A 23728-nucleotide genomic window follows, 5' to 3' on the forward strand; every position below is an offset into this window, starting at 1 on the left:
CTTTTATCTTTCTTCTGCAAACATGCAGTCGTATGTGTAGTTGCCAGTTTGGAAAGCTGGGCCTGCCAGCCGGAGCTCTGGGAGGCCTCTCTAGGCAGTGGAGTCTGCATTGCTTTCTTTGGTCAAAGACTGATTTATAATGTTTAGTGTAAGCTGGCTCAGTCACTTACTCTGCTTGAGATTTTGTCTGGGTGTATAGGAGTAAGGAGGATTGAAAGAATTGGGGGGGGGGGAGAACATCGTGCCCTTTTTGCCAAATTATTTGATTCCCTCTTCATCAGAGGGCTCAGGGAAGGAGTGTACCCAGTCTTGGCAAGAAATCTTGATCTGTTCATTGGTGGGTTTTTTTGTTTTTTTTTGTTTTTTTTTTCTTGTTAGAGGTGCATGTGTGTTATTTTTGAAAACTCTTCTGTAATGTAGAAATGGGGTGGAAGCCTACAGTCCAAAGCAGAATATGTCAGAATGTAATGTTCGCATGTTAGACAGCAAAAAGCTATTTAAATAAGGTATTTTAGATAGCTTTAAGAAATTTTGGAAGCCATAAGTGGAAGGCCAATAGTATGATTATGCATAGCAATAGGTGATGGTGGAGATATTGCTTATTAATATTGTGGGGCTCTGCTAAATGCCAACAGACCTGAAAAAGAAAAAACATGGAAGCAGGAAATGTTTCGCAATCTACCCCTGCATATGCAATGCTTAAAATGTGACCTACTAACTTTAATAAAATAAAATCATTCCTGTTCTGAGTTTTTGGTTACTGGAATAACACAGAGGTTACAGCTGTGATCCTACAATGAGCTTGAACAACACGGGAAGTATGCTGCTGTTGAATGCAAGGTCTAATCTGCGTTGCTCATCTGTATTTCTTAGGCATTGCATGGATATTTGCTTGCTCAGAAGACAAAGGTTCGGTATCTGGTGGGAGGGCTGGAGTAGTAACGCTGCTGCAGCGGTGCCATGCCAGCTTGCCATGCTGCGTGAAGAGCGAGGGAGGGATTTGTTGCTTCTGAGAACATTTGTGGGTTGGGTGGGTGATTTCAGACAGGGCTGGCTGCGGAAGGGCGGCCGAGAGAATATTTCACTGCAGTTGTCACAACTATATATGGAAGACAAGGAAAGACACTGCCATGGTCAGACTGCTTACCAAAAGAACCTCAGCTTAATTTTGTTTTCCAGTTGCTTCAGCATGTCTGGATTGTTTCTGTAGTAAGAAAAATGAGTCGGTGCTTTGTGGCTGATAGATGGCAAATTTTCTGGAGACCTGGTTGAGGCTGTCTGTGGTGATCTTAACGTACTTTGCCACATAGTGCAGCCTTACTTTTCTGCTGGCATTTGGGAACATCATAGGCTAGAAGTAGATGTTCCCTTCAGCAGGAAGGCTTGGGTAGAGCTTCAAAACCCCCTTGCCCCTTTTGAAGGAAGCAGCATTGCTAGTGGTCTTCCAAGGCTTGTGGTGATTGTGTAAATACAGACTGCAGGATTGGTTCTGCTGATTTATAGTAATTCCTACAGTTTAGCCCATGAGGGATTTCAGGGTTGTGGTAAGCAGCCTATGAAGTCACACTGAGCAGTTACATTTAGTTGTTGTAACATTATAAAACATATTCTGATTAGGATGCGCCATAGTGTGAGAAGTTTCAGGCTGATAGTTCAAAAGATTAGGGAACAACACTGCTGTCTATAAAAAAGAGCATTATATCCTAGGCATACATTATGATTGCATGATTCGGTTAAGATCTGCTTTTAATTTTTTTTTTTTTTTTTTTTACTCCTATATCATGAGATGAAATATTTCCCTGTCATGGGATGACAGCTGCGCGAAATTAGTCTGTAAAGTGCTTTTTTTGCACAATGAAATTTTGTGACATCTTTGACAGAGTTCAAACCACTCATCCCATGAATGTCAGAAGAATTTACCTACTAGGTAGGGCACCTTTTAAAATGTGTGCTCTCTGTACTAGTTTTGGTGCTTCCTAAGGCTGAAGAAGGGACACGTGTGTGCGTGTAGGGGGGGACTGAAGTGTGGATTTACATATCCAAATAAAAGAATACCCAAGTTTTTATTTCACGTCCAATGACACAAATGTTACTGTAGTTTCAGGAAGTCACTTACTTGTGTTGTCCTGTCTGGAAAACTGAACATACTTATATGCCTCAGGGATGTGTTTTGTGGAATAATTACTGAAAATGAGGAGTTGCTAATATAGTTGCAGAAGATATACTGCAAGAAGATCGGTCTTAATTTTGTTTTTCTTGACTGTGGAAAATGCAGCTCTGTTAAGTTCTGTGGACCTGACCTTGGCCAAAATATGCTAGTCCTGCTCATCTGGCAGGAACGTTGGTGGAGAACTGGTGCTCACACAGCTGGTGACTGTGTAAGCGGATGTGGTTGACCATCTGCTTTCAAGGAGAACAGAGTATGCCATCCACAATGTGACCGGTTTTTGCACTGTTGCCACCTGATCAGTATGCAAGTTTGCACCACCTTCCATGAAGCAGAACCACCATGTCTTTGGCATCTTCAGGATCTGGTGACTTTGTAATGAACCTCTTGCTAGAGGGGTCAAAGTTTTGGAGAGAGCTATAGTTAAAAGGCAAACCCTGGGTGTAGCATGGTTGGAGAACGAGTTCTCTGGGAGGCAGGCTGTACTGCTGTAAGCAATGCAGATTTGAGAAGCAGTGGGCAGAAATCCCATCTTTCCTGGCAGAGCTTGAGTTGTGCAACAGTTGGGCTGCAGATGAGCAGCTGTGAGAAAGCCATGGAACCATATGGGCTGCCTAGTGGGCTTTTAAAATTAGATTTACCCTGATCAGCCGCACAGGTCAGGGATAAGATAGGGATCGTTCTTGGCAGAGAAAGTAAAACATGAACAAGTGACTTTGACTCTGATCAGATATGCTCTTCTGGGAACGCTTGGCCTCTAGTTTGCCCTTTTAGATTTGCTGGCATAAGTGAACCTAGAGTTGCTCCCTCGTACTTCTCTACCAAGGTGGTCTGTGTTAGCGCAAGTACTTCAGTAGTGGACCTCATACCGATTTTGGCAGACCTGGGTCAGAGCAGCAGGTGTCAAGTTAAGCTGTCCAATCTGAGGATACAGTAACCTGGGAAGTATGGTGACATCCACTGAACATGGGCAATAATCCCAGGTTTCTGGCAGAATGGCACATGTCTATGCCAATAATGCCTGTTAAATAATTTCATCTCAAATTTCCCAGAGATGCAGCAACACTGGGAATTTCTTGGTGACACTCTCTAGTGAGCAGCACAAATGCTGTGGGATGCTGGAAGGAGCTTGGCACAGCTGAGACGCACCCGTTGGTGAAACAGATACACGGGCCAGAAGCAAAGAGATTGTGTGTTTATCACCTAGTTTTGCATTTGAAATGTGGTGTGATGCCTTTAAACTGACTATTGTAGTTGGAATATGTCTCTTCCTGGTAGTATTTAGTCTGAATTTTGGTTTATTATAGAGCTAGATTATCTACTTCGAGTAGCTTGCGTGTGACTGCTCAGATCTTGCTTGGTCTTCAAGATGTGCTCTCATCCGTTGCATATGGGCAGTATTTGGCCTCTTGAGTTGTGGAAGACAGGTTGCCAAAGTATGTTTCATAGCTTGATACTGTTAAAACACTTCTCCCCACACATGGGATTTTCGAGCGCAGGGGGGCTTTCTGAATTGTGCTTCTGCAGTTTCTCTCACGCTGGTTTGTGTTGTCCGAGAGCCCCGCTTTCTCCACAGCTCTCAACGGGGCAAACTGCCTTCTCACAGAATTTTTAAAAAAAGATTACAGAATAAATAAAAGATACAAAAATGAGGGTTAGATAAGACTGTGGTCATCTAGCCTGGATGGCCTAGACTTCAAAGCCTGCAGGATGGGGCCTAAGGATAGTCTCATGTCTCAGTTGCCAGGGCGGGTGCCATCGCCCAAGCCTGTCTTTATAAAGCAGAGGGGGGGAGAGGGAAATAAAAATACCCGCCTGAGACAGTGGAAGCAGTGGTGTGCAATTATAAAAAGCCGTGTGTGCTCTGGCCCAGACATTCCTGTAGCTGCAGGCTGCAGGAGCGGTATTCGGCAGGCTGGCGGCCGGCCAGCCCTCCGGCCGGGAATGCGCTCCGTCTGCGCCTCGCCGCAGCTGGGGAGCGCCAGGAAGGGGGGCTGGCAGGCGTTTCAGGGCCCTGGCTCCAAGGATTTCTCTTTCTCTGTAAGGCAATGAAATTTAGTTTCCCAGTTCCTACGTCTGGTCTTCCCTGACTTTCGGGACTGAGCTGAATCCTTTGCGCTGTACAAGCCTGGTGTCAATGAACTCCTGTCCCGTAAGAGTTACCAGGAAATTTTCTGGCTCATTCTCCTTCTCTCTGTCCCTGCACAGAAGTTTCTCACTTTCTGTGTGTGGAATTTATGTAGCCAGGACAGGCTGCATTAATGAAAGAAAAAGCTTCAGAAATCTTTATGAGAAGGAAATCAACGACACCTCCCCTTAAATGGGCAGTTGCTGGGACTGCAACTTCGCCTGCCTCTGCTTTATCCTGTGTTTACACAGTCCCTTCTCCGTGCGTTTGTGGTGGAATATTTTTACAACAAATCCAGTGTTTCATTTGGGGTTGGTGGGAAAGGAGCAGAGGTCAGTGCCAACAATCAGGCTTTTGAGACCCTTGGACCCTTAAACCTAGCGCATGTGTGGGTCGTTGAACCAAAACCCATCAGATTCGTATGGTTTTATTCTGCCAAAGGGAGGCTGTAAATCCAGAGGGTTTCAACACAACCGTTACTGTCAGTTGAGTGTAAAACGTGACAGCAATGCAAGTGGGGCAGGGGCACTACTGAGGAGGGAATGGGGATTTAGTGCAGTGAATACTGGGGATGTGTTGACTTTTTCTGAGGGCAATAGCTCTTCTCATATCCATGCTTTGGACTGTAGTAGCTCTAAAGCCAGTACGGGTGTATGTTTGCCTGGTCTCTCTTTGCTGATTTCCAAAATGCAGCTCCTTCTGAGGGTATTGTTGGGTATGAGAGAAGCTGTATTTGCTTAATTTATTAAAATAAACTGCTTAACAGCACAGCTCTTCATATAGCTGTAATGGCTGAGGATAGGTGAACAGCTGTATCATTTGAGCATTGAGAATTTTGAATTTAAAATATGCATGTTAAAGTGTGTCAGCTGATAGCTCTGACAGGTGAGCTCCACAGTATGACTTACCATGCCGCCTTCTCCAGCTGTCTGTCTTGCACCTCTGCTGGAGACCCTCTGCTCTTCCGCTGGGAAGAGATGCCCAAGCTTTACACTCAGTGTTTTTAGCTTCAGCTGCTGGAGAAGGTGAGTTTGGCATCTTGTCTCAGCCTGTGAACCAAACTGACTGGGGTGAAGATGTGCTCCTTCTGCCTCCTGACTTGAGAGGATGATAGTCCTGCAGGAAATGGATGGGACAGGGAGCTGGAGGGCAATGTCATCTTACACCAGGGCTGTTTTTCTAGGTGTTTTCTATAACTTTTTTTATTAGAGTTCGCAGGGAGTGATTGGAGGGTGCAAGTATCTCATGGCCAGGTGGGTAACTTGTGCAAAAGGCAGCTGGCCTCTGGGTGTCTTTTAGTGAACTGTTGTCCATATCCCCAGGGCTTTTCCCATTGCAAGCAGAGAACTCTTCTGGCATTATCAGCAAAGGCTGAATGAGGTGAATACCGAATGACCTCTTGGCTGCTACAGGTTATCTTGCCAAGTACAAAGTTTGGGTGTATCAGCAAAGGAGGCTTTCTTGTGGCTGTTCCTGCTCTGGTTAGACAAGTGTTGTCTCATGCTTGGGATAAGAAAACAGTCATTGTCATGGGAATTTTAGATGTTGAAAAGCAGGATGAGGAGCTGTGTGTGTTCTTCTCCTGCTCCCCCAGTCTTTCCTTTGCTCTTCTCTTCTGCCTGTCTCATTACTGAAGGTGCCAGCAGGTTGATGCCATGGTCCTCAGAAGTGCTGATGGGGAGCCTTTCTCTAATCCTCTAAACTGCTTAATTCTTCCCAAAACAGAACACCAGCTTCAGTGTGTGTCAGGATAGCGTCTGAGTATGCACAGTATTTGTTCGATGGGACGTTCCTTGGTGATTGGAGATTTCACATGGTTTGTCTGAGTCTATAGCCAATTTGCTTATTATTCCTTTGGTTGTTCCTCTTGGAAGTGTATGGTAGCAGTACTGCCTAATAATACGAAGCTTTATTTACAGTGGATGATGCAACATGAAAAGTTCTATCAGGCTTTCATTCCTGCAGTTACAGCTGTATGTGTATGGCCTCTATCTTACCAACAAAAAAAGCCATTAATACACATTTCTGCACATGAAAAAAGGCTACTTCTCAATGTATCTCTCTGTTCATTTCTTGATATTTTTTTTTAATGGGTTACATCAAGATCAGACAAATAGTCTGCTTAAAATAAAAATGGCTAGAGTCCTAAACCTTTAAAAACATAGCAGGTTGTCCGTGTTTTCATTTAATATTTGCATTTTAGCTAGGGAATATGCAATTTGAATTACTGTTACTGTGGACATCTGGTTTAAATCTGTTTTCACGTTCTAGCCTGACTTTTTGTGACTGGCTTAACAAACCTTTCAAAAGGGAGTATGGTTTTAACTGCCACTGTGTGAGCCAGAGATTGGCGTGATGCAGAAAGGGGGGAGGATTGAAGGGGCACCAATGATCTCTTCCACTCCCTCCTTCCCGCTAGCCTGACAACTTTAAAATACTGTATAAGGTGGTTATGTTGGAAAGTTGGATGGTCCATTTAAATTTCTATTATCTCCATCTGCTGCAAGCTTTTCTAAGCCTGACTGGCATTCCCCATAAGGCTGTAACTTATAGCTTGTGTAACTGGATTCTTTTGTGGAGTAGAGCTATTAGATCCTTCTGTAAAATAGCCTTGTGGGCTTTGTTTATGAAATGCTACTCTACTAGACCTTTTGGAGTGTTACTAGATGTCGGTTTTTTGCAGTATTGGAAAAATAAAAAGTGACTTGTGGCAGGGAAAAATGGGCAGCTTTTCTTTCCAAAAGAGGAGTCGACGTTCCTCCTTATTTTCCACTCGTTGAGTTCCCAACCTCTGTACGCTAGCAAGCTGCTAGCATCACAGGACAGTCACAATTCAAGTTATGGAAATCCCAGAAATACTGAGTTCTTGTTTGGCGTTACTCCCAACTGTACTCATTCTTGACTCTTGCTAAGGACCAGATCTTTCCAAGCTGTCTGGAACTGCAGTTCGTCAGTAGGATCAGAGCAGTGACTTTCAATCCTCTCCGATTTTTGCATGCCTAATAATTGTCTGGGGAAATTTGTGGACTCTGCAAACATGACCTTACTTGAAGTGGTCTCGTTTCCTTTGTTGTCCCTTGTAGATCTCGGAGCCAAAAAGTTGGAGGAGAGAGGGTGCTTGGCAGTCCTGAAGATCTGAGGATTTTATTTTTAGCATGTCTAAGAGCCTTTGTGTCAGTTATGCGTAGATAAGACATGGTCACTGAGTCCTGATTTATACAATCTTGCTAGTTTGCTGAATTTAGCTGTAGCCTTTGGAGAAGAATAATGGTAATATCTCTGTGTGCGCATATACATTATGAATATGAAACCCTCTTAGTCAAAAGGATGTCAGAATGTTTTATAAGTGAACCATTTCTTCTTTGTTAATGAATTTAATAAATAATAACTCACATGGTTTTCTGATTTTTTTTTTCTTTTTTTAATGGAAACCTAAGATGCTCCGTTGTAATTCATTGAACTTCAGGTACCATTTTCAGATCATTGGGGCAGTCCCAGTTTAATGCTGGATCTTCTGTCATACTCTGTCATACTCTTGCATGTCCTGAGAACTTGGTTTATTTTGTTCCTTTTAATGGTGGTGAATTTCAGTGGTGTGAGAGCAGTACCACTGTCTGCAGCCAACTCCAACCCCAGTAGAAAGAAGCAGTTTCAGGATCACTTCTCCTCTTTTTTTTTTTTTTTTTTCTTTTTTTTCCCTGTTTAACTAAGGGAACTTTCTTGATATTACACATTTGTCTATGTACCTTATGCAACAATTTTCTGCGTAAAATCCACTGCAAGTTTCAAATTCCTCAAGAGTCCTAGAATGTTTCACTCTCACTCTCTTCCAGTCCAGATGGTCTGTAGCAGATGCTCATTAGAATTGTTCTGCAGCCAATGGCACCATATTAAAAAAACCCTAAACTATATTTAATACATACACATATGCACGCATATGTATCTGTGTGTACATATACATATATATATATATATATATAGCCTTACGTGGCTGTGGAGTTACGCATTGCAGATAAGTTGTGCAAGGTTCCCCCAATATTTTTCTGACTGTATACCTCTCTTTTCCCAGAGCCAAACACACTCACTCAGTTCCAGGAGTGTATTTTCCCTCTGTCAGGTACTGTCTGCTTTAACTAACAGAAGGCATAATGCTGGGGCTGTGCTGGCTTGGTGATAAGCACTCAGGGTTTCACATGGCTGTGCATTGCAGTTGGCTTACAAAATGTATGAAAGGATTAAAGTAGTGATGAAAAAATTGCGACATCTTAAATTTGAATGCAACTGTGTTTTGGTTGTTACTGCTTCAGTCAAGGGAGTGGAGAGGAAACTGTTGTTTCATGATACACCATCATACCCCCTCGTAGGCAACCATATGTCTCTGTTGAGATGCAAGCAGGGGTCCCTGCCCCTTCTCACATCCTGGCTCACCTGCCATCCCCTCTGGCAAGGTGCGAAGCGTGGAAGGGAGAGTCTGGGCCTGGTGACTGCCCCCCAAGCCCTGGACAGGTCGGGCAGGCAGGGGGTAGGCGTTCGGGGAGCCTTTAGGCGTTTGGGGAACCTACACACCCACCGGCGTGCAACCTCACTTTGTCATCGCATGGGTGCTTTGAACGTAATTGAAGACTAGAGCCGGAAACATCGAGCGCATGTTTGAGGGTGAGTGGACTTGAGCCCGTTCTCCTGAGCTGGTTCTTCAGCTCGCGGTAGCCCTCAAAAGCTGGAGTGGCCGTGCAAGACCTTCCTCCACATCTCTACTTTCGCACAGCTTTCAGGAGCTGTGCTGTGGACCAGGAGGCTCCCTCCGACTCCAGACTCTCCTCAGTGTTTTTACGATCCCTATTATCTCTGGGTTGAATATGATGCAATCTTCCGTGCAGTTATCCTTGAAATCCCTTGTGACAGGAAAGTACCACTTTGTTATTGTTCTTAGGAATGGGGAATCAAAAGGTGAAGGGCATATTTACAGCAGACGACAAGGAACAATGCGGCGCCCCTGCCAGCCAGCACCGAATGAACTGTACTGCGCCAGTGCCAAGGCTGGCTCTGCCTGTGTGAGGTGGCGCCCCGTCTGAGGAGCCCTGCCAAGGGATGGGGCTCACAAGCCTGTATGTAGCGCTATGCTTCTCGACCCACACCGGCGTGTCAGGGCCAAGTGTCAGCATCGCTATGCCAGCGTGCTGTTGCTAAGCCTGGAAATCTCAATATCGCACTCACATGGCACAGAGAGGCCCAGGTTTGTTTAGGCAGTTGGTGGCAGCACACAGAGTTGATTGCTGGTGCCTGCAGTTTCTGACTGCCTCCATAACCACAGGGCTGTGCTTCTTTCCGTACAATAATTTTGACGGTGCTTGGAAAAAAAAGATTGAGCTTCCCCCCCCCCCCCCCCCCGCTTTTTTCTTCTTTTAAAATCTAGGATAATGATTACACAGGCTGAGGGCCAGCCTCTGATGAAGACTTGGGGCTAGCACTTGCTAGATGCTGTGACGGGGCATCTGTGAGAAGGCTCTGTCCCTTTTTCTCCCCCTTTCCACACACGCTTTTCCTTTCTGTCCCTTTCACACCCATGTGTCAGGCACTGGGTTGCCTCTGAATAGCTTGAGTAGATTTTGGCTGCGACTCTCAGGAGTCTGAGTTTGCATTGGCCAGGATAATGCGAATGAGTGATTGCATGTGCCTGTGCTTATGCAATGTCTGAAACTTCCCTCCACCCATCTCGGTCCCCAGGACTCTGGCAAACTTTTCTGGCAGTCTCAAGTGAGTAGACCTCTGCACAATGTAGTGCACGCGCTCCATATATCCAATTAGCTAAATCACAGTGCTGCAAGTGAAAGTGGCTTTGTTTGTGCATTAGTGTTTGAGGGATGTAGAAAGGAAAGATGCTGCGAGGAGGTTCGTGTGTGTGTGTTGGCTGGAGGGAGGTATTGGCTCAAATGCAGTTCTGGTCTTAGTGCCAGAAACTTGCACTGCCTTGTGGAATTAATCTTGCAATTAATCTTTAGAACAGGATAAAACTTATTCTTTCCTTTACCCGATCCCTCTCCTTCCTTTCTGTCAGATAAGCTTGCTTTTATTTTTTATGTTTCGTTTTGATAAAAATATTAAGGAAGCTTTGTTCTGAAGTAGAATGAGAACCCAAGCTATCTTGTTCTCTGTGTGTTTGAATGGGGATGCAAATAACATGCTTGAGTCTGTGCTCTTACACAGTTTAAAGCGAGAATAAGGTAGCTTACAATCTCTGCTATGGGCAGCCTTCTGGTGCTGCAAGTTCAGCATTTGGAAGTAAGGTAGGCCAGGAGATGCCCAGTGAAGGAGATGCCCAGACATGTGCAGCCTTGCTAACCAGGAGACTTCGTAAGAGAGACTTGGGAATGAACAGCTATTAATGACTGCTTTTGGAATTATCCTCTCCATATGGAAAAGTTTTTTCTTTTTAAATCCTCCTCCCCTACCCCCATCAACCCCCTCCCCTGGGCCCATAGGGAATCTCCCATCACCACTAAAATCAGTGCGCTGTTGTATGTGGTTTATTTAGAAGCTAAATGTGGAATCTGAAGACAATCACAAAGCTCTTTGCTTGTGTGTCCTTACAGTGTATTTGTGCCTGCAGTTATGTATATGCATGTGTATATTTTATATATATATATAGTAACTGCAGTTGCTTCTCCGTTCCTAAGAAAAAAAATCAGTAACAAAAAGATGGCAAATAGTTTGTATATGTGGGTGGCGTTGTGCATTTTTGTTTTATGTCCCTTCAGTCAAGAAACCCCCAAGTCCAGATCCCAGCCTCCAGAATTTCTCCCCGGTGGCACTTTCCCAGCTCTTCGCCGTGTTGCGGCTGGCGGGGTGATGGCGAGCCGTCCCCCTGGCCGCGCAGGCCTCCTTGCCTGCGGCGCTCGCGGTCCCCAGTCGGGAGCAGGGATGGAAGCTGAGTCACCTGTGCAGCAGGGCTCGAAAACCCAGCCTTAAAAATAAACACGTGGAAAAGGCTTTTGAATAGGTCAGCGCCGCGGGGCATGTCGCCCGCTTGTCTTTGTGGATTCTGGGGCCGAGTTTGTTGAGTGTCGTGTTTGGAGCTTGCTCGTGAGCGGGTGGGTTGTGTGCAACACCAACAACCTTTGCTCTCGAGCCTCAGTTCTTGAACTGTGCTCACTGCCCGCCTTTCCGATAAGGATATCGAGTTATCTGCAATACAGGAATGCAGAGCCACATCAGCAGGTTTCCCAGCTCTGGGTTTGTGTAGGTTTCTCTGGAATGGGCTGCTGCTCTAGTAAACAGCCTTATTTTGCCACAAGAAAGCCAAATTAAAGGATTTTGATTAGTTAGTTTAGCCATGTGTAAATCATGGACTGTAAAACTTGCTCAGATTATTTCCTGTTTGAATTCCTGCATATCTTTCTAGGGAAACTTGAGACTTACTTTAAGAATGGCTTGGGTCAAAGAATTTGCCCTGTTCCTGTATGATGATTGATTGTATTCCCCTTTTTAATAACGTGGCCCTTTATAGCCATTATAAATGGATCTGGCTTCGGGTGTAAGCTTAGCTGCGAGCTTGTAGAGCCATTTCCTAAGTCTTATTCCCTGTTTCAGTTCGTAAACAAAGTTTACGTTCTGTCTTCATTTCCTCTTTAACAAGCTGGATATATTGGTTTCCTCTTTTTTTTTTATTTATTTTTAATTATGAGGCTGGTTTTCCAGCGCTACAATGATTCTTGTGATTCTCTGAACTTTCTCCAGGATATCTTTCTTGGAATTTGGCAATGCAGGATTTGAGCCTGGGTATGGCCAGTAGTAGCTGCCTCCATGGTGAACACGGAGAAAATAAGTTCATACTTCAAATCCCTCAATTTTCTGAAGTCTTTAAATGAGAGACCCCGTGACTGTGGGAGAAATATGTACTCTGGGCTGTGCTGGACACGCTCTTGTGTGGTGTGTTGTGCGCTTGGTGTGGGACTGTAGTGCAAAACTGTAGCTGGGGACCGAGTTGTACAGGGGGGCTTCTTTTAAGTATGAAGCCTTGATGAAAGACAAGATTTCTGCAGGCCCTGCAGTGCCATTACCTCTCTCCTGCTCTGAGACCGTGTGAGCTTGGGCCTGCCCCTGCAGCGCCGTAGGGCTGAGAGAGGGTCTCTGGCCTTGGGCTGCTCCTGAGGCTGCGTGAGCTGCCAAAGCTCTGGCAAAGCCGCTTGGGCTGGGGTGAGTTCAGGGTCCCTTGTTATGAGCGAGCGCCTGCGGTAATTCCTGCTTGGCCCCTTCGTCATGCTCCCAAACCTTGCAGATACCTTGGTCTTGCAGGAGATCGCTTGGCTGCATTCCTCCCATGGTCCCAAGTCCTTCTGAGATCTCCACTTGTGATTTTCATACCATCTGTCATGTGAGCGTGACTTGTGCCCCCCCCCTTTTATTTATTTAGTTATTTTTTAACAATCAGATTTCATCTTCATCTGTATTTAAAAACATGTCTTTTTTTATGGCCACTAGCCAAGCAATCTGACTTTTTTAATCAGTGACCTGACCATTTTATTACTTGCTGCTCCTGCTGATGCTGTGTTATCTTTAAGCTTCAGTGGTGACCTTTTCTCTCAGGTCATTGATAAAATATCTGAGCCTGGGGCCAAGAACTGATCCCTGTGGGAACCCACTGAAATGATATGGTTCAATCTGCTGGTTTATATTTTACATTTGGAGATGTCTTATTTCTTCAACCCATTGAATTTGTCATGTTAACTTCATATTATTCTGGCTTGTTTTTGTATAGTATCAAGTCTGTCTTACAAGAGACAACATCTGTTAAGATTATAATATTATTTCAAAATTTGAGAAGCTAGATTATCAATTGTAGTGGAATTATAAGCATAACCTACCATACATAAGTTAACTCACTGCTACTTAGGTTGTCTTGTTTACGCTTAAGAATTTCCATATTTTCCTTTTTCTAGTCCACCAGTATTGTCTCTTACTGAAAATGAATACAGTTTGAAGAGCTCTTTAGAAGCTCTGTTTAGACCTTATAGATGTAGGTTTTCAAGGTCTGATAATTAAAATGGCCAGCTTTGAGTAGCTGCTGTTTTTTGTATTCTCTTTCATTATTGTTGGGGTGAAAATCGTTTCATTACCGTCTTGTGGGATGGCTGTGTCATCTGTTATTTCTCATATAAAAATTCAGAACCGCCCCCTCCCAGGGATATTCAGTTAAACATTTTGATCCTTTTTTTTTAAATAACTTCAGCCAAGTAGTGGCCTGATATCATAATTACTGAATGAACGTTAATTCCTAATGAGCTCAGAAGCAATCTTTTGTTTCACCCTGAACTGTTCTCTGTGAACTCTTTATTTCTTGCTTTTGTTGCCTTTAATGTTTTCCAGATTTTCTGGGTTCTGATTTATGTTAATTCTCCTTAATTTTTCCTTTCTTCCACTAGCCTATATATGTAATAATTGTATAGATGCTGTAATTATTATAGAAAGGAGGGTTATTCACCTGATATGGCTATCTCTTTTTCTGATGATGAGATGGCAGAGTTGTTTTGTTTTTGTTTTTTAAGACATCTGCTGAAACATTCATAAATGGCTTGCAATCAGCAGTCATGCTTTCTTATTTAAAGATTTTCAGATTCTCCTGATCTTCTGCTTTATGGGGAGGACTTGAAGAGCTTGAGCATCTCTTCAGGACTTCAGAGCATAAGCCAGAGCAAATGAATAGATTTCATGTGGTTTATTGCAGAAGGAGGTTAGGGGGATCATTCTTTTTGGTCTCATTGCCTGCCTTTTTCCTGCCCTTATTCCTCTTACCCAATTCCAGAAGTGGCTGCTGTGGTGACTGTGTGACTTTCGGGGACTCCCAGTACGTGCCTGTGTAGAGGGAGGCAGTCTCAGTATCTGCCTTGCAAAAGTCCTTCGTTAGCCTAAGTGTAGCTGAGGGCTCTAAATTTAGCTTTCGGATACATAACCTTCGCTCTGTCCTGTGAATTTTTTTTGTTTTGTTTTTTGTTTGTTCGGTTGGCTTTTTTTTTTAGTTGTGAGTTGTTACGGAGGAAGCGGAAGGGAAGTTGCAGCTTCCAAATAAAACTCCCCCTATTTTTTTTTCTTTCCTTCCTGCTCCTTGTCCACGGAGCTAGGCCCTCGCTGTCCCGCGTGGGAAGGCTGGCGGCCGCGGGTGCGTGCTGGGCTCGTCTGGCGGACAGTAAGCGGGAGCTGGGCCGCATGGCAGTGTGTTAGCGTGGCCCCTCCAGCAACCTGCTGCCTCCTTGCCAGCTTGGACAAACAGGGACCTACGGTGCCAGCCTCTAACATGTCTTGTCGCCTTCCCAAACCCACATTTCGGATGGGGAGGAATTAGTTAGGGAAAGTCTGCAGCAGTTGCAAGAATGACCAGGTTATGGCTGGCCGTTTTAAATGGCAAGGCACAAGTCAGTGGCACTTGGCAAAAATACGTGACTGAGGATGAAGTTCTTGCATAACCTTAGCTGCTGCATGTCTTTTGGGTGTTTATTTTACCCTTTTCCATGTACGGTGACTTCCCACTTCTCCTCCCATTGCTTTCCCTGTGCACCCTTGCTCTTCTGGGTCTGCTCCCCCAGTGCCTCTGCTCGCCTGGTCTTCACCTGCAGCTTGGAGCTTCGTTTCTCATTCCCATAATCTTCTGCAAGTCTTGCAAGATGAGAGTAGATTAGGCCTCTTTTTCACTGGCTTGGGAGCAAAGGACCAGGTGTGGGGATGGAAGAAACTGAGCTCCCTAGACAGACTGCTGCACTCCAAGAGCTACAGGGATCCGTGTGGAGCAGGGTCTCCGCAAGGCGGGCAGGGAGACGTCTGGATGCCGTGACATGGCCTGCCGTGGTCGTGAGCTCACCTCTGCTTACGGCTCCTGTTGCCATTGCCGTCCCCCAGCAATTGCGATGCCCACGAGAGTGGAGACGTGGATCTGCTGTCTTATGGCCTCTACCCTGGCATTTCTGTGAAGGGAGATGCAGGTGAAGAAAGGGGATGTTTTCAGTGGGGGGAGAGCTCTCCCAACAAAGCTGAAATGCCTGTTCGCAGCACAGTGAAGGTAGCACAGATCTGAAACTCTCCCTTTTATTACAAGGACTCAGGAGAAGAGCCAGCGCACGTATTACTAAATAAACTGTTTCACTAGTCCCTGTCTCTCTGGAAGGATGCGTAGAGGAGAGCTAAACCCACAGCTTTGTGTTTAAGACCTTGTCTTAGGATACAAATGTTTCCATCTACTGCTATTTTGGGGCCTGAACCTTGATTCAGTACTTTTTTTGTTGTTTATTGTTTTAATAATGTTGACTGAAGAAATGTTTTCTGTCATTGTGGCAAAGGAGTTGTCTTAGGAAATTAGAATACATACTGTAAAGTATGGGGTGCCTTAAATTATCTAGACAAATGCTGGGCATGCTTTTCAGTATGTATTTACTTGAGCTTGTTCACATCCTGTCTCCTGGTTTCCTGTCTCTCTTCAGCTTTCAGCAGAGTTTCAAAACAAATTACTCTGCTTTTGACACAAGTACTGCTTTTTCATTGGTGACCCCCACCGCTCCCATGGTGACTGAAGAGGAAAGACATCTTTTCTCAGAGAGAGTGAGTGTCAAAGTACCAGTTTGGATGAGGTGCTGGTCCATACAAAATGAGATGCCAGAACTACTTCTGCAAGCTCCTTTTGTGGACTCCTGCAGAATTATGGCTCTACCAGTGCAAGCTGATGGTCTTGAAGTATATGTCTCGTAATGTGGAGGAGCGCTGGAGGCAATCTTCAAACGCAGGGCACTTCGATGTGAAGCATACTGCAAAGTTGCAAGCTGAAGAAGTTTTGACAGTTTTGAGAGGGGAGGCTTTGATTATACCTGTTGCTGGACGTGTACAGAGCTGATACCTTGCCAAAATGTTTGGGCTCAGTGAAAGTTGATGGGAAGGACAAGAGATGTGTTGGATCAAAACCGTCAGAACATTTCCATTGAAAGCAAGGAGCCTGGCTGGGTACCTGCCTTATTTACTGTAAGGGATTCTCTAATGTAGTTGTTTGTCCTGCTATCTAGTTAGATCACATGCGAGGAGTGATTTGACATCAAACTGACTTTTTAGTGCCTGGTACCTAATGTGTAATGCTCAGCAACAGAAGCGTTGAACACAAAGTCCTGTCAGTGTTGTTTCTTTTTTTACCTCGATAGTAGGTAACTATCTGATGGAGGGGGCAGCAGTTTCTGCTGGGCAGGGTCTAAAACGCATGGCAGCTAAAGTCCTTATTAGCCAAAGACTGATGATCCTTGAGCTCTGAATCAGGCAGGAGAGTCGATCTCCTGTGTAAGGTGATGTGACCTATGGATTTCTTCACATTTGTTCTGCAAGGCCACTCCTCTCTATGTTGTTCACCTTCCCCTGCAATCAAGCATCTGTGTTTTGAGTTCAAGGAAGGGTTTATACATGTGGTGATTTTCTTTTTTTTTTTTTTTCTCCCCTAATTTTACACACACCTGTGATTTTTAAACATTATGTCTATGAATATTAGGCAGTGTGTTACGAAAGTTAGTTCATATTTTCCATAATCATACTGGGGAGTCTGTATCTGGGTGCTCAAAGAGATAGTCTGGCTCTTGAAAAGTTAAGAGCACCTAAATGAACATTTAGGCAGTTTGTGGCCTTTCTCTTAAAGCCTCAGCTTTTATGCAACACCAACAGAAAAAAACGCAGTACTAAAAATATATCTGTAAAGCAAAACCTAGCAGCTCTTCAGTGAAATAAGTTGCCCAATCTCTCCTTAAGCTGTCCAATACCAATAGTAAAGCCTTACTTATTTTATCGTAACCAGACAACTGTATAATTAAAGAACTGAATTTTGACAGGTGACATGTAGCTTTGCTGCCAATGTTAGGAAAAAGAAGGAATGATAGCCCCTATAGACTGGAACTCTGCATTTAAACTTTGCAATAGTTGAAGAAGTAAAGTCCTTAAAGGAGAAGCTAAGAGTTGGGTGGGTTTTTTTTTTTCTTTTGTAGTGTTAAATGTTGTGTCAGTCATCAGTGGCAAGCAAGAGCATGCAGCAAGCTCTACTGATGGAGAAGTTGTTTCCTACCTACACTACTCAGGCTAATTTAAGATCCTCCTTTGAAAGATACTGTCTTGGTCCTTAGGGAGGACGCTGTTCTGAACATTTTAAATGTGAGAAGACTGAGCTGGAAAGCATCTGTGTCCTGCAGGAGGGCCCCTGCTCTAGCAGGAGTTCTAGATAAGGACTAACGGTGTTGCTGTGCTCTCCTAACAGAGCCCTGGTACGGTATGCCCACTTGTATGGTCACGCTTCTGGCAAGATGTGCCTGTTGGCCCGAGGCTGGCAACTTTGAGTGTTGTCTAATGTGTAGAGATGGTGATGAGACCGTGCGGGTGAGCAGATGAACGAACTGCTGGTGGCCTGTGTGTCAGGTTACAGCAGCTTTATTTTTTTTAAAAATAACAATTACTTTGAATTACATTGTTGGGGACAGGATTTCATCCCCATGTAGACCAGATGGGTAGCCATCTGAGCTTCTGAATTGTATCCCTGGTTACCATCTTCTCCTTCCTATGATAACCCGCAAGACTAGTGATGCCGTTTAAAACGCAGGGGTTACACTGATTGTGCTTATCTGTGCCTTTCACTAAGTGATGCTGTTATTCAAGCACTGAGATAAGTTTTGTTGTTTTGTGTTTTTTTGTTTTTCTTTCCTCCTCTCCCATTTCTCTGTGTATTGGGGAGGGAGGAGAATAAATGAAGCCACATACAGCGTGCCTGAATCTTGTGAAATAATTCTATAATGTTAAAATCTATCTGCATGCGTTCAAGAAGAAACCAGAGTAACTGTTTTATTTCAAAAGTGGCAGTAAGTCAAACCAGCTGTGCAAAGACAAAACACATCATCCCTGCTGCCTAGATCCTGGGCAGCAAACAAGGCTAGGAATGCCTGCTGGTGAGTTGTAAAATTTGTATGTAAAGGTTGCACCTTGTCTGAAAACTTTAACTGCTTGTTTTTGGCAAAACACTGGTTAATTGCCTCAAGGATTCTAGTTAGATGTGAAGTTCCTTTTACGGTAAACCTAAGCTCCTGCCCAAGGGCCTGTAGGTGAAGCACCTTTGGGACTTAAGCAAATGATGTTTATTATCTCACAACAACTATTTTCGACTGTCATTTTATGCAGGGAGCATAGCTGGTGAAAAAAAATACTCTCTCTGTTCCTTTCTTCATTAGATAGTTTCAAAAAACAGAACTGATCTGTATAAATCTCTTGCCTGGGTGCCAAAATCCATCAAGACACCAGTGACTAAGTTTTGGAAGCTGAACTACCCTCTCTGTCTAGGGTGAGTCACGTTAGCTGGAGGTGGCGAGAGAAGGCTTGCTGCTGCTCTTTGCTGCCCGGAGGCTAATGAAAGGCAGACCTGTCAGTTAAGCGTGTCTTGCAGCCTCTAGAATTGCTCTTGGTAAAGATTTTGACCCCGCTGCTCATCAGGTGGAGAGAAGGGCAAGGAGAAAAGTGATCGGAGTTTTCTGTAGTTCTGCCTCCCAGGCTGGCGGCACAAGAGGTGATTTATGAGACAAATCAAGTGCATTCCAGTGAGCCTGGTGTAACAGTGTAAGAGGCAAAAAATAGTAATAAAAAAAAAAGTAGCCAGGACAAAAGAATGAACATATCTAACCTGAGAGCACAATCCGGATGCTTGCTTGCAGCATCAAATTAGTGATGTATTTTGAGGTGGCAGCCGGGAACCCAGATGGGGAGGCTTCTTGAAGGGCTTCCAGCTCGCTGACTCACGGTTCTGGTGTTCTGACCCCAGTGACTCATCCCTCTCTGGTTTTAGCTCTTACAGGGAGAGGGTGGGAAACAGAAAAACATGCGCCCAGCCTGTTGAAAATTATACTAGATTGAAGAATCATGTGCTAGGGAGGGCAGGGTAATGTGAGACGGATTTTCTGATTTTAGATGACTCTCCAGAGACTTGTGCTAGGAATGAGCAATAGCATCCTTTTCTCTGTCTGAGGGCAGTGGGCTTTTTTTTTTTTTTTTTTTTTTTTTTTTACCCTTACCTCAACCGTGCAAGGGCTCCTTTTTTCCTTCTGCACTCTGGAGTTGTGTGAGGAAGTTCCTGTGCTTTCTTGATGCAAGGTCGTACAAGCTGAGCTTTCTCACTGTACTCAAGTCCTTCGCTGTACTTGTCTTCAGAATTGCTCTCACCAGTTGGTGAATGTGTGCTGCTCTTTGTAAAAGTAGATAGAAATGGCTGAGATCTCTCAGACTAACCAAAAGTGCAAGGCATAGTGTGCTTTACAAGAACTGCTTACGCAGCTGTGTGCAGGACTTCTCAATGCATCTTCTTTCAATCTCTGTTTACTCCCACTGATTATAGAGTTTAAAACTATTTTAAAGAAGAAAAAATACCTTTTTTTGGGGGGGGGGATTAGGGAAAATAAAAAAAATCTTTGAAATGAGGAAAAGCAAAGGCATAAATACAGTACTTGAATGATGCCCTGATTTGTTTAAAATCAGTGAGTAAATTTCTTCTTTGCTGAGGGTGGGTTGGAAACACTTGAGTATTTGCAATGGAAGTGTGTGCATGTGTGTGTGCATAATGGGGGGGGATTATGAGATTTACTCAGCATTAAGTTCAGCATTTCCAGCTGTGTAACCTGAACAAGTTGGGAAGATGTGTAGATTTAATTACCATGTAAATCCATTAGCTCTAAATTTCCTGGCATTTGCTGACTGATGACACAACCTGAATGTTATTCATTTAGTGGATTTTTTTTTTTAATCCATCCAGTTTTGGTGCTCAAAATGAGTAATTGCTGGTGTGAGACTCCAAATGATCATATCTGTTGTTATGATGGATCTCTCTTTGCTGTTTTCAAATACCAATTTCATGTTACTCTTCATATCCTCCTGCAAATGCAATTTGAGAGGCAATTTCAGTGTAGTTAAATGACTAGACAGTAAAGAATTTTATAGTGTAGTAAAATAATTGAGCAGTTATTTCTCTGCCTCTTGGCTTTGATTTTTGCTTTGTAGAAGATTAAAAAACCAGAAATCTAAGGTTCCCTCTATTTGTCCTTGGCAGCAACATAAGCCAGGATACCGTAAATCTCTGTTTATCAGCATGTTTTAGGCATGACTTGTGGGGACTATCAACAGCCTGCAGTCTCTTTGTTCTCTGCTATGGCTACATGTAAGACATTTTTCCTGCCATCAGAAAGCTGTTCCAGCTATTTTGGCTGTCCGCTGGGCTGAGAGGGAATATCTCTGTGTCCCATTTAAGAGTGAGCAGTTATTTGTGCCAGCAATCACAAGCTTAGTAATAGTGTGGTCTGTCCAAGAGGTCTCTTGACAACACAGATTTTGTCTCGTCCTGGGGTGGTTGCATGACTTCATTTCAAATACACACTGACAAATGTAGTTATCCCCTGCCCCCCATTAATGCATACCAAAGATAAACCCCTGGTATCTCAAACTGTGTAGGGTACAGTCTTCCACTCTTCTACCCTTTTGCCCTGTGGGGATGTTGGTGAATGACTCTGTGGGGCTGAGCTCTCTGTTTCAGCCACCATCTTTGGAATAAATCTTCTGAAAAATATTGTATTGCTTCCAGGCTGTTCTTCGTTTCTCATCCTTGTAAGAGCAACACAGCAAGAGCTTGGATCTCTGCCTCATAACGGTTATGTATTAACACACCCTGTGCCAGTAAATGAGCTTTTCTGTTCACTGCTGGCCATGTGTGAGTGAGTCGTGGAGGTGAGGTTACAGGGGTCTCCATGGACTCCTTTGCTACCTCTTCTCATCATATGAGACATGACTGAGTTTGGAGAAAAGCGAGCAGTGGCCAACTTCCCTGCTGCAAGCATAGACTTCCAGAAGAGGAAGCAGTTAAGGGTAGTCACATTCCTAAAAATCTGCACTGGGTTTGTGTCTGAATCTGCGTGAAAATTAACTGATGCCCACATGCCAGTGACCGCTGAGAACACAATAGTCTTGGTCATTCAGAAGCTGACAGACTAACTACTCCTGTCCGTCACCGATGAGCTTGGACCAGGAAGGTCAACAGCACCAACAGCAAGGTGTCTGGGAAGAAAACACCTGTGATGAGGAAGCTTTTTTAACCCATGCTGCCTTTTGGGGATGGACATGCAGAAAGTTGCGGACTTCCCTGTTGCATTGTCGTCACTGATAGGATTGTATGTTCTGTCCTCCAAGAGCAGTGCCTCTAGGCACTGTTCTTCATTAACTGGGAAGGGCATGTTTCTGCTCCAAGCCCTTACGGGTAGATGCTGTACTTGCATACTCAGGTGGAGGTGATAGCAAGGTGCATAATGGCTTCTACAACTCCTGCTATGCAAGCAAGTCTAGAGCTGAACCCATCAAGACTGAATAGTGCGTATGTGCCATCCTTAACGATTGGCATCTTGCCTGGATGCTCCAGAGCTTGAAGCCTTTCATTGGCAGCTGTGACTCCCAGTCCGACCTCTTCAGTTACAATATGAGCAGCTGCCAGATGTCTGTGAAATGCATGTTTGATTCCTTGAAAAGGAGATGGTATCTCCATGTAGCCACACTTTTTGATGTGTTTGATGCTATTGGCTAGAAATGTCGCTGGCTTTTGTGAGGCCAGCAGTCTTCTCCTATGCACCTTTGTTCACGTAAGCCACAAGAGAGCTGCTGAAGGAATAAGTGATTCCCTCTTCTCCCTATTATCTTAACATGGGAGGAAACTGGGAAGCAAATTCATGCTTCCAGTGCAGATTTACTTTCCCACAGATAGGGATTGGTTCGTAGTCTCCTCTTTCTCTCCTCTTTCCTTGCCACCTCCTCCATGAGCACTGCCTTGAACTTACTTGCCCTCTGGTTCCTTCACCCCGAAAGCAAATATGTGGTTCCTATGCAGAGATGCTCACCCAGGTGAGCAGTTACTTTTGTTGAGGGAGGGATTTACCCCTCTGGGAAGGGCAGACTTGCTGCCCTGGCTTAGGGGAAGCCAGGAGGGAGCAATTACCTTCCAGGAGGGGAATATTTTGAAGGAGCGGATGATTGTTGCCCCAGCATGTTGCATGTTGATCGACTTGCCCCGGGCTCCTTGAAGAGCAGGGCTTGTTTGTAGTACTCAGCTGGCAGGTGGAGCTGTGGCAGCAGTGACATGCCAGGGTGCTCCTGTTGCAACTCCACTGCAGGAGAGCTCTGCTGGAAAACTTCTACAGTAAAAGTATAGGTCTCTTAGTTCTTGCAGTGCATTTTTCCAGGCTCAGCAAAGCGTGTCACTGGTTTAATAATTTAAATGTAATTATGAGGTGTCATTTGGGGCTCCTGACGTCTCTTCATTACTACTTTAGCAAGTTCTTTGAAAGTCCATTTTCTGGACACGTGACTCTCTCATTTTTAATCCTGGTAATGTGGCATCTTCAGATAACCAATATTAGCGCTGCTGTGATCTGGCGTCAGGTTATCTTGTGGAGAAGTCAGAGGTCCCATGCAGCTAGCCAAACCTGAGTCTCTGTTTTAGTTCAGAGAGGTTCATTTGATCAGACAAGAAAAAATTCTGTCCCTGAGGCAGAGCTGGAGAAATGGGGCTTTGTCTGATGGGAACAGTCAGATGCTGTGGAGAGCTGCAGCCTGTGGCTCAGCTGGTCTGCAGCCAAATATGACTTTCTAAGAGCTATCCAAAATCCCCTGCACACCCGGATGCGAGAGATCTCTTCTGTTTGCTTACCACAGGCTGATGTCTGTAGGTGTTTTGTGTTCCCCCAAAGCACCTGGGTTATAGGCAGCAGCAAAGCAGCACAAATGTCCAAACAGATTGGCAGTGAAACTCAGTGGAGTTGCAGCTTTCTTTCCCTTTGCAAATATGAACACTGTTGTTTTGTTTTTCTTCAGTGTTCTGGGGGAAGGGGAAGCGAAAGGTAAGCTTACCTCTGTCCTAAATCCATGACTCCTTACAGAGGTTAAAATCCCAGCTAAACGCATCCCTTTGCTATGTAGGAAAAACAGTTTAATAATTCAATTGGACCCCTTGTACCAGCACATGTCCGTAATTAGTCCTGTCATTGCCAGTGGTGTGTGAGGACAGCAGGAAGTTGGCAACAAAGCAAATCTACAGACCTGTTAAAGAGAAAAAGATGCATTTTGGTGCAAGTGCATTTTTTCCTCTCTCTCTTTCTCTCTTTTTTTTTTCTTTTAAATTGGTGAAAGATGTCAAGCTGAAAGCCTTAGACAAAGAATTTCTACCTACCAAATACATACTCAGTGTAAAATTCTCAGTTTCCCCCCCGAAGTGTCTTCTGTTCTTGAATGCAGAGGTGGTTGCTGCAATATCAGAACTGAATGGCTATGCTGTGGCTTTTCAGCTTTGGAATTGGCTGGTGACCACTAAGGTGTGCACGGAGTCGATGGGAGGAGAGAGGAGGAGGGCTGGCGATGGGAGG

At 44.4% G+C, this 23728-nt stretch overlaps 1 protein-coding gene across 2 annotated transcripts in view; it reads left to right on the plus strand.

The window, feature by feature from the left end:
• The window catches only part of CREB3L2 (cAMP responsive element binding protein 3 like 2), an 84354-nt gene that overhangs the window by 16427 nt on the left and 44199 nt on the right, over nucleotides 1–23728 (plus strand). The window contains exon 1 of one of the 2 annotated variants that reach the window (XM_064514306.1): nucleotides 9963–10049. The exons of the other annotated variant lie outside the window; for it this stretch is intronic. Within the exon in view, the coding sequence (XP_064370376.1) occupies nucleotides 9978–10049 (72 nt within the window). The 5' untranslated portion in view covers nucleotides 9963–9977. Of the gene's footprint in view, nucleotides 1–9962; nucleotides 10050–23728 lie in introns of those variants that run through there. 2 annotated transcript variants of the gene reach the window in all.

The sequence above is a fragment of the Dromaius novaehollandiae genome, chromosome 1 (genome assembly GCF_036370855.1).
Source record: "Dromaius novaehollandiae isolate bDroNov1 chromosome 1, bDroNov1.hap1, whole genome shotgun sequence".
In the NCBI taxonomy this organism is placed as follows: domain Eukaryota; kingdom Metazoa; phylum Chordata; class Aves; order Casuariiformes; family Dromaiidae; genus Dromaius; species Dromaius novaehollandiae.